Genomic DNA, 12,107 nt, shown 5'->3' on the forward strand with positions numbered 1-12,107 from the left:
ACAAATAATGTCTCTTCAGTGATGCTCAACCGAAATGTTTGAAATCCGAAATATCTATGAAGTTTTAGAGCTAAATATAGCCAAAACTAGCGTGCCAAAAAGTGGAGTCAAATTCGTCCAAGGATAAGAGCTATGCATGAGGGAGATAATCCTTAATTTTGAAATGAATTTCTAAATTTAATAACAGCAATTAAATATACATCCGTATTTTCAAGCTAGTAACGAAGTACTTAGCTACTGGGCTGTAGAGACCCTCGGGGACTAACAGTCCACCAGCAGAGGTCTCGCCCCAGGGGTCACAATGTAAAACTTATGCAGTACCAATTTTGATGCACCAGATGCGCATTTCGACAAATAATGTCTCTTCAGTGATGTTCAACCGAAATGTTTGAAATCCGAAATATCTATGAAGTTTTAGAGTTAAATATAGCCAAAATTAGCGTGCCAAAAAAGTGGAGCCAAATTCGTCCAAGGATAAGAGCTTTGCATGAGGGAGATGATCCTGAATTTTGAAATGAATTTCAGTGCAATTATTATTAAATTTATTTTCGGATAAGTTAGATAGGCCTATATTATGATACGATTACGTATCCTTGACAACTAGGCCTATTGTCAAGGGTGCATTTCGAAGAAAAAAATAATAATAATAATAATGATCAAATTCATAGTGAAAATCACAATACTTTTAAATTATTTTATTCAATGAATTTTATTAATCATTATATGTTTAATCTACACATTTACACGTTGTTACTTAGGAAGTGGGAGCGCGGCGTACTGTTCTTACGTACGCTTTCCTTTAAAGAAATGAAAGCATTATGATTCAATTCAAAGTTGGGATATGGCGTGTAAAACGTTGCACTATTATACTAATCTTGTTATTCATATTCGAAAACTTGTCATTTATATTCTAAAGCATATCATTCATTTTCGAAAAGTTGTTATTCATATTCGATAATTATCGAATATGAATCATATGTTTTTGAATAGGAATGATAAGATTATCGAATATGAATCACAAGGTTTTGAATATGAATGAAAAGTTTAGAATATGAATAACAATTTATTGAATAAGAATGACATGTTTTTGAATATGAATGACACGTTTTAGAATAAGAATAATATGTTTTTGAATATGAATAATAAAATTATCGAATATGAATCACAAGGTTTTGAATATGAATGAAAAGTTTAGAATATGAATAACAATTTATTGAATAAGAATGACATGTTTTTGAATATGAATGACACGTTTTAGAATAAGAATAACATGCGTTGCCCTCGGGGAATATGATTTTTCTTGGGTGAATAAATCTTCATACCTGCCTCACTATCATGCAATAAATGTATAATAGTGCAACGTTTAACACGCCATATTGGGAAATATATTTTATTATTTATAATTGAAAGTTCAATTTTCTTTTATCTAATTTCTTTTTTAAAACTGTCAGTTGGTGGAAACTCCGAGCACAAGTTCTGCCTATATGTTGTTACAAGGTGAAGGTCAGTTGGTGCGAGTGGGTATTGAATTTGAGAGCAGAACGGAAAGCATAAGCCGTAGGCCTATATGTAACAGTGCGTAGCTTCGATAGAACCATTTTCTCGCAGTTTATCTACGTCTTTGTCCAAGTACTTGTTTGAAAAAATACAGGGATACATTCTACCGGTTTTTTTATGGCAAAGTCGTTGTGCCAACAAAAAATATTCTCGTCTTGTCCCTCATACCTTCCTTCGAAAAAAAAAAAAAAACACAGTTTAAATCCTCTCTACTGACAGCAAGTACACCCTTAAACGGCACAAAACACACTAATGCCGTGTTATTTACAAGCCGTTAATGTGATAATTGGTTGGTGTAGGGAATTTGTGGTTTTTGGTTTTTGTTTTTTGTTTTTTGTTTTTTTCTCACTTAATTAAATTTAATCTGTTTATGAAATGGCTAACAACTCATCCAATCTTCGCATATGACGTCACATATAATGGCGCGTAAAATATCGAAGAAAATATGCATATTGCAAGATTTGAATTTCATCGCTTTCAAACTCGAAAACTACACAAACTGTTTCATTTAAAACACATGTAAAGTAGTTTTAGGCATGACATGAATTGATTTTGCTGGAAAAAAAAGTTTAGAAACATATGAGATGTGTCGTTTAAATCCCGGTAAGCAGTTATTCTAACTGTCATATTATGTTGTCAATGTGTAAAATCTTCCATTTGTAACATATCTGTATACTTTAATTGTAGGGGCCTTTTTCATTATTGTAATTTAATGAATTAAAGAATCCTAATACCTAAAACATTATGAATCAGATAACTTTACCAAGGTTAAATTACACAAACCTTTAAGATGACGACAAACCTATAAAGTTTAGATAAATGGTACATGTAGTCTATGCATTTCAAAACAAACGATTTTCAAGTTCTTTATTATCGATGCCAAACGGCTCATCAGAAACAGAATAACATAAATATGGTATATACAGACACCACACAGGAGAGTATACCTAAATAGAACAAAAGTTAAATTAAGCATCTCTTTTTAAACATGCTAAATGCAAGTATTTACCTAAATTGGTCAATTCTTTGACATTTTGAACACTTAGTAATTGAACCAGTTTGAAAGTACTTGGCCTTTTATAATAATATCTTTTTATATATTTTGATTTCAGTTCATTATAGAATGGACATTGAAGAATGGAAGAATGAAATGGAATTCGTCTTCTACAACAGACAAGCTACATTTTTCACAAAACCTATTGTATTTTGCAATGCCATATTGTCGTTCTTTTTCAATATTTAGATTATGAGATGAAATTCTAAATTTAGTTAAATATTTCTTATATTTGCTATCGATAGGTTTGCACAAGTAATATTTATTATAGAAATTGTCAATGAGGTGTTGATATAAGAAACGTTTAAGAGAATTTACAATTATCATTAAATATTTGATGTTTTATGAGTCCGAGAAATCAATGAGGAGGAGCCTGTGATTTCTTAAATAAACCCTCACCATGATTAGGGCATGCAATTAGGATAGTGGGGGATATTATAACCACATTTGTGACACGAGCAAATTTGTAACACGTACCAGGAAGGTATTTAGCGCCAAGAGGGGTGGCGAGAGATTAGAGTCAATTATTCTGGAAAACAAATCAAAGATCGCTAATGATTATGTCGTAATTAAGAGACAAGTGAAATTGTCATCAACTAATTCAGTTTAAATGTTTTAATTTAGACTTATTTCGGATGTACTTCTTATAACTAGGATGTTGAACAAGTTTTTTCGGAAAACAAATCAATGATGGCAATTGACTTATGTACTTCGGACCAAATAAGTCTAAAAACATTTAACTTGAATTATGTGATGATAGATTGACTTGTCTCTTAATTACAACATAAATCATTAGCGATCCTTGATTTGTTCTCCAGAACAAGTGGTTCTAATCTCTCACCATCCCTAACCATCCCCACCCCCTCTTAACGCTAAATTCCTGTTACGTGCCACAAATTTGCTCATGCCACAGCTGTGGTTATAATGTCCCTCACTATACTACTCTTGCGTAAATCCCTAATCGTTTAAACTGCTTACATGCTTTCTAACCCCATTGGAGGGAAGATATGCAATACGATACAAAACATATCAAAGTGTCGATCTAGGGTTACCCTTACATCCTACACACACACACACACACACACACACACACACACACACACACACACACACACACACACACACACACACACACACACATCCTCAACCCCCATCTTACAATGTTCAGGTTACGAGTCTCAGTGAATGTGGCAGAAAACTGTTCAAATTGTTTCACATGAATGTTATATTATGTCATCAATTAAAAAAAAACTCATACATGTAATATTATTTAACGTTAGTTTTCAGTGGGGAAAACCCTCGCTTTAAATCTGTTACGTACAATGGCTGGTTTAGGACAGGTGGACGAGATCATTTCATCTTCTTCAAATTCGTTGTCGTGCAATAGCATCCGTTCCCATAAAATGAAATTCCTTCCCATGACATAATTTCGTTCTCACGAAAACTAATTTGTTTCCACGAAATAGAATGGCATTCGTACAAAATAAACTTTGTTCCCCGAAATATAATTCGAATTTTTTAAATATGAATAGTGGGCTCTATGTTTGTATTAACTTCCATTACCTGTGGATAAATCATCTATAATTAATAAAGCTAAAAAGTAAAAAATAAATGAATTTTAGAATGAGAGAAAAAGCAAATGACACATTTGTTACTCTCTGCTGATAAAATCAGCACATGGTCACAAACTGCATGCTAAGTATTATTCTACTTATGTATGGTGTAAAACTTATACGGTACCAATTTTGATGCACCAGATGCGCATTTCGACAAATAATGTCTCTTCAGTGATGCTCAACCGAAATGTTTGAAATCCGAAATCACAATGAAGTTTTAGAGCTAAATATAGCCAAAAAACAGCGTGCCAAAAAGTGGAGCCAAATTCGTCCAAGGATAAGAGCTATGGATGAGGGAAAATTTTATAACAGCAATCAAATATACATCCGTAATTTCAAGCTAGTAACAAAGTACTTAGCTACTGGGCTTTAACGACCCTCTGGGACTAACAGTCCACCAGCAGATGCCTCGACCCAGGGGTTATAATGAGAGATGTTATGTGCTACATGTATGATGATTCAAATGTTTAGTAATACGTGTATATAGTGAAGCAAAATAGAGTTTTAGATTAGATATTTATTGGGACTAATGATTAAATGTCATGAACTTGGCAAAGTTTACTAGCTTAGTATTCATTTGATCAGTGAATTTTGAGAAAATCTTATTTTGTGGAAAAGAATTCTATTTCTTGGAGGGAACGAATTCTCTTTTGTGGGAACTAAATTCATATCATGGGAACGAATTTTACTTCGTGGGGACTGATTTTATTCCGTGAAAACGAATTTCATCATTTTGTGGGAACGAATTTTATTTTGCAAGAACATTCAAAGAATCTTTTTTTAATGAATAAATCTCATTCGTCTGTCCTAAAGCAGTCACTGCATGAAATGCCTAATAATTATTTATAAATCTCTTAAAAAGTCGCGACCCTTTCTTTGCGATTGCATACGCCTGCATTAATTACATCTCCCGTCGCGACCACAGGTTCTTGTAGACAAGATTTCCGGTAACCCATGTGCTCTTTGAGTGTCTAATGCCTTGGGAGTTCAGCGAATTTTGCTCACAACGTATGTAAATTAAGGAATACTTAATGAAATAAACAATTGCTTTTTCCTTAATGTATGACGTCTTCGAAACTTGGGTAATTTCTGCATGGATCAAATTATTGATTTAAATACAGAAAATATAGAATCTATACACCATAATTCAAATGAAGCCAGATTTTGTAAAAAATACCATCTGCAACATACACACATACAACATTGCAGTGATTGTAGTTTGCTGAGGCGCACACAAGTCACGACCCCCACCCTCCAAAAAACCAACAACCCACTGACTGAACAGTTTCCAATAAACGAATATAAAATGTACAACCCCCTCTCACTAATATTCAGCGATGAAAACAATTGTCACATTCCGAATTAATAAATTTTATTGATCCATGTTTGCCCTTCACTTAATTTTGTATTTTTGATAGGATTTATTAAATGTATCACACTGTTCGTTATCTACACTTCTTCATTTATGATCTTGGCTGTATATGTCAATGGTTCTATCACATTGTAGCTTTAACCATATCCGATTTATAAAACATATTTTAAAAAAGATTAGTGTCCGGGTAGGGTAATGGTTAACACGCTTGCTTCTCACAGCTGCGAGTTCGATCCCCGTGATCGGTAGTGGTTGTATGTGAGAGGGTATGGGGGTCGGCCGCACTTTTGCTTCCGCATTATGCAGCCCCTAGCTACGCTCCTAGTTTTGTACGACGCGAAGTTTATTTTAGGGGACACAACATGCACTATCATAACATAAATGACAACATGGGAGGATCCAGGATTTCAGTTTAGTGACACAATATATTTTCTGTGGTTGTTTAATGTTTGAGGATAAGACAAATCACAAAAATTACAATTCAAAATTAGATATTTAATATGGGTATGTTTAGGTATGTTGCAACCGCAGAAATTGAAAACGCAGATCACATCGCGAAAAAAAAAATCCAACCTTAGAAAATACTCGTTATACGGCGTTTCAATGCATTAATCTACATCTTTTACATACTCCATAAACTCTCTTGATTAAATTATATTCTGATAAAGAACACATAATCACAATAAACTTTGAAAATTTTAAATTGCGTTACCCCCCCCCCTCCCATAAATCCGTCACTGACCTGATCCCTTTTCTTCGATATCTATTTTATTGTATATCTAAAATTGTATTGAAAGTTGATAAAATTTTGTCTTCAATAACGCATTTCGTTATACGTTTGCTATTTTTACAAAATTGACGGTCAATGTTAAAGCTATTATATTAGATCTGGTGTAACCCCCCCCACCCCCCCACCCCCCCCCCCCCCCACACCTTCTCCACTATTTTCAGTAGTGGAAAATGTATCCTAAAACTTATGAATAAAAATCAATTTAATTAGTAAAGCATGAACCCCCCCCCCCTTTGTGTAAGAAAATGACGTTTTGGCGAAAATGTTTTATACATCAGGTATAGTACAATACCCCTCCCCCACACAAATTAGACATTTTCTTACGGCTGTCCTCCCCTGAAAAATGATACTCGCATAAAGTGTGATTAGTATGTCAATATACAGTGGCTTATTACAAGTACAAATCTACATTTTTTTCAGGTCATAGAAAATCGCTATCATGGCATCTGAAAAAATTACCCAAGGCCAATATGTCATTGAATGTGACATCTGCAAACAACCAGTCTCGTTCTCCTGCAGACGATGTGGAGTCAATCTCTGCAACCCTTGTGTTCCGGTACATCTCCGGATTAAGTCCAAGACCGGACATGACGTGGTGGAATACTCCAGTAGGGATGATGATGACCCCTGTAAAATTGAAGAACTGATGAAAACAATTACGAAAGAAAATGAACGACTTCAAAAGTATAAGTGTGAACTTGAAAACATCCTTCATCACACGACAAAGAGATTGCCGTCATTATCCAAAATTTACCAACAAAAGAAGGATTAAGTGACGTCATGAGGAGAGGCATGGCACAAACAGATAGAGAAAACCGTGAATACGCTCCACCAGGAACTGGACGACATGCAGAAGGAGCATGAATCACTGCTCCAGAAACAGAAGAGAGAATCGGAAGAGATGTTAGGAAGAGTTGATGAAATAAACGCCGCGACAATAAAACTAAAAAATTCACAGAATGTTACGGAAATGAAGAAACTTATCGCAAGTATTGAAAACCAAGAAATTCCCTCGGAGATTACACAGTACTCATTTCCAGTGTTTTGCAAATGCGAAATTGACGAAAACTATTTGAAATCGTATTTCGGATACATTGAAAATATACAAGAAAGAAAGATTTCTTTGCCGAGATTGATATCTGAAGACGCTGTGATTTCAAATCACAAAATATTAGAGGTGCCGAAAGTTATCACAGCTATAGACACAGGGTTTCCTGCTGGTGAAAATAACAACCATACATACGATATTGCTATTATTGATGATAACAGAGTGTGGATGGGAGGAGCAAGTACTGACCTGAAGTTTTTTGATTTCCAGGGAAACCTCCACGACACTGTCTCCATTACAACGCACGGGATGTACTTAACTATTTACAACAAACACGTGATTTACACAAAAGCGAAAAACAATACTGTGTGTAGAGTAGCCAAGGATAAAACAATCCAGACGATGTTTGCAACCGGGAAGTGGAGACCACGCGGTATCACGAGTACCGCGTCAGATGACCTACTGATCTGTCTCCAGAAGGACGACCAGTACAAAGTCGTGCGATACAGCGATACCGGTACCGTACTCCAGGAAATCCAGTACGACTCACAGGGTCAGCCTTTGTACAGAGATGCAACTTATATCACTGAAAATGTTAACGGGGACATCATCGTAACAGACTGGAAGAAAAACGCTGTGGTTGCTGTCGATGGATTAGGAATATTTCTGTTTTCTTACTCTGGGAGTGACACGACATTTACTGTGAGCGCCGTCACTTCTGATCCTGCCGGTCACGTTATCGTTACTGACTCAAATGGCGACAAGATCCACATGTTGGACAGGGACGGGCGATTCCTGAGGTACGTCATTCCCGACAAAGGGATTAATAAACCACGCGCCGTGTGTATCGTCGGTGACGGGGAGATATTTGTTGGGGAGCAGAATACCGGTGTAGCTAAAAGAATCAAATATGCGGAGTAATACACAGAATATATTGTTTTCTTTTGAACCAGATTCTCATAGTGTCTGTATGATGTGTAATATATCAAATGTTGATTCTGATTTTTGTGCAATATACTAAGAGGCATATAATCCAATTTGTAGGATTTTTAAAAAAACCCTGATATGAACAAAAGTGGGCTTTTCTGATCACCTGCTATCAACGTATGTATGTCTTGCTACCCATTTGTAAACATGCAAGGTGAAGATAACGAACAGTGATCAATCTCATAACTCCTACAAGCAATACAAAATAGATAGTTGGGCAAACACGGACCCCTGGACACACCAGAGGTGGGATCAGGTGCCTAGGAGGAGTAAGCATTCCCTGTTGACCGGTCACACCCGCCGTGAGACCCATATCTTTTCCAGAATAACAAGGTCAATTGCAACCAAACTTCTTAAAAAGCATTAGGACCATGAATAACCAGGGGTCCGTGTTTGCCCAACTCTCTATTTTGTATTGCTTATAGGAGTTATGAATTTGATCCCTGTCCGTTATCTTCGCCTTTCATTGGGTAAAAGGTTGCAAATGAATGGTTGCGATTGATCGGTGCCACAATAGGGGGCCAAATTTTACTTGGGAACACTCTCGGATAATCTTTTTCTCAGGAGCAAGTCTCTGCTCACCCATGGTTAGTCTTGTAAGCTCAAGTTCAAGGTAGCTGAGGACATATCAAATTTCCATATATCAACAGATGTTATGCCCCTGTAAAGAAGAGAGGCATATTGCTTTGCACCTGTCGGTCGGTTGGTCGATAGATCATATGTTGTCAACTGGACATAGCAATATACTGTCCATTCAATATATTGAGAACTCTTTGCTTTATATACATCAAATTTGGTACACGGATACATCTTATGGAGCAAATGACCCCTATTGATTTCAGATCACATGGTCAATCCACGCTCGACATAACAAGACATTGTATGCTTAATATCTTGAATCTTTTCAATAGTTCTTGAACACGTATTGGTCACACAAATAAGCAATAGGCTAATGACATTCAGACAACTCACTCACAAAATCTTTATTTCAACAGCATTTAACAGTTATTGACCATTGTGTGATCCGTGATCTGTAGTCGTTCCTTGGATAGAAACATACATCAGTTTTACTGATCAGTTTGTCTATCAATAAAATGATTCAATAGTTACATACTTTGTTGTTTTATTCTATGATCATGGAAAAGTAAAGATAACGAACATTGATATAATTTCATAACTCCAATAGCGAATACAAAATTAAGAGTTGGTCAAACAAGAATCCTTGGATATACCAGAAGTGGAATTTAGTGCCTAATATGAATAAGCATCTCCTGTCGACCGGCATTATGTAGAGAGACATTTTCCATAGTAAAACGTCCCTGGAAGACTGCCTGTACAGAGATGCCGCCCTTACATCTTACTATATAGTAAGACTTCTCCCGAGGAAGTCTAACTATTTAGTCGGACTTCCGGGGAAGGAGCAGTATATAGCCAGTATCCCCCTTTTAACGAGATCTCCCTCTTAACTTTGGTATCCATAATAGTCCTTAACGCAATAATTTATATGTGTTTATTGAAATATAAGCATACCTTCTTTTATGAAATTACTGTGGAAACATCCCGTGGGGATCCGGGTTAGGTCCTCGGTACTCCTTGCCTGTCGTAAGAGGCGACTAAATGGGGCGGTCCTTCGGATGAGACCGTAAAAACCGAGGTCCCGTGTCACAGCAGGTGTGGCACGATATAGATCCCTCCCTGCTCAATGTTCATAAGTGCCGAGCATAGGCCCTTCACCGGCAGTGGTGATGTTTCCATATGATTGAAATATTCTGGAGAGGGACGTTAAACAACATTCAATCAATCAATAAATCGTGGGGACCAATATTCGTCGGTAAAGAAAATGTTGCTGCTTCCTGGGGACGCAATTTCGTGGATAAACGATACGATATCACTAGAGGAAATAACGCTACGTGGTTTAAAAAGGTTCGAAGACATGTAAATTCGTGGGAAAGAGATACCCACGAAATCCACGAACATCACAGTCACACATACAATGCTGATTCCCCCGTACATACATTTAAAGACCGATATCATGACTTTTCACTCGGTCACAAGGTTGACATTACAGTGAAGATTTTTATATTTGAACATCCCAATGACTCGTTTTAAATCCGAAGGACAGCATCAATTTGAAGTGTCCCAAGTTGACTAGTCTATGATCATAAGATGTTTAATCTTCGGAATCTGATGTTCTATCATGAAGCGCAATCAAGAGTGATGAAAAGTTTCAGCTTAAGAGGGGTGCGGTCGTGGACCAATCATCTGAGATAATGGGTCTGAAGAGTCCGTTATTCCTTAAGTGTCGATGGCTAAGGCCTAGGGGCATGGGGCAAAATCCTGGTGTTACAGAGTAGAGTCCCCTTAGTGGGTCCATCTCTGGGAAATCTATTGTTCATATAGTATTACTTAAGGAGAATTTAGGATGAAACAGAGGGATATTTAAGACCTATGTTAATAATTCAAAATTTAGTTCGCTATTCACTATTAGATTAAATATCTATAACCATATGAAAATCCCTTTAAATTTAGATCAAGCTAGTTCTTGTGTTTAGTGTAAACGCAAGAAAAGACTCCTCCTAATTTGCCCTGGGTGTTAGGTTACACCTTAGCTTTACACGTATATACTCAACAGTAGGATAACTAAATTCTCTTACTTGTATTTCATTTATAAAGCTTTCGTTTGGGTTAGAAAAGTGGAATTTTACCTGAAAGCTTCCCGACAGAGTAGATTCATGCTTGTTCAAATCCTGGTTCCCGTAGAGTGGGGCAACAATTGGGGTGCTGATAGTTATCGGAACACAACATTAACATAAACTCAAATAATTGAAGATATCGATAATTATTTGAAGAATCCATCAGTTCATTTGATGCACGCTACAATTCAATTGAAGAGAGCAATACTTTAATTAATGCGCGTATCAATCATTCAATGTACTCAATAATTCTTATCAATGGATTAGATCAATTATTGCTATCATCAATTCAACTAATGCGCGCATAAAATCAATTATATCTCATCAATTGAACTAATGCGCGCATGGAATCAATTATATTCCATCAATTGAACTAATGCGCGCGTGAAATCAATTATTGTTCTCATTTATTGAATCTACGGGAACCAGGATAAGGCTTTAAAAATGGCGGAGTGGACATATCACTGGACAATAGCTCTGGTCATAACATCCATAATATGCAGATGTACACCACCTGCCGACCAGCATGCTACTACACACGATCCTCAATCATCTTTAGACGACATATGTAAGTCTAGACTAAACTTTGAAGAGTACTTAGATGACTGTTTATTGCAAAAACTTTACCCACCAAAAATCTCTTTGTTTGATGCAAACAAAAACAAAGACAATGGATCCAACTCAGTGGGAAAATACCTTCTAATCTTACGAATTCTTATAGCGGGTGACATCTCAACCAACCCTGGGCCGATTAAATTTCCCTGTGTGGCCTGCAGTAGACAAACACGAAAAAATCAGAAACTTTTGATAAGCACACATTGCAATATAAGATGTCACCTTAAATGCTGCACGGACAACTTTCCATCCGTTGCAGCACAATGGGTCTGCAATGCATGTTTATCTATTGACAACCCCGCACCCAGAATGGAAACAGATGCTGACATGATGCCTGAAACGATCGGGATCGACATCTCAGGAGATGACAATTAC

General features: G+C 36.5%; 2 protein-coding genes and 1 pseudogene across 2 annotated transcripts in view; all 3 read left to right on the top strand.

The window, feature by feature from the left end:
• Nucleotides 1–12,107, top strand: part of LOC125664527 (uncharacterized) — a 272,796-nt pseudogene that overhangs the window by 196,147 nt on the left and 64,542 nt on the right.
• LOC125664524 (uncharacterized) overlaps nt 1–12,107 on the top strand; it is an 83,070-nt gene that overhangs the window by 55,973 nt on the left and 14,990 nt on the right. The gene's annotated exons all lie outside the window — the stretch shown is intronic.
• LOC130050424 (uncharacterized) lies at nt 6,639–9,535 on the top strand. Its single transcript, XM_056150497.1, is given in 1 exon segment — nt 6,639–9,535. A coding segment is annotated over 1 exon segment (1,530 nt). The 5' UTR covers nt 6,639–6,828; the 3' UTR covers nt 8,359–9,535.

Source organism: Ostrea edulis, chromosome 1, assembly GCF_947568905.1.
Source record: "Ostrea edulis chromosome 1, xbOstEdul1.1, whole genome shotgun sequence".
Classification (NCBI taxonomy): Eukaryota; Metazoa; Mollusca; class Bivalvia; order Ostreida; family Ostreidae; genus Ostrea; species Ostrea edulis.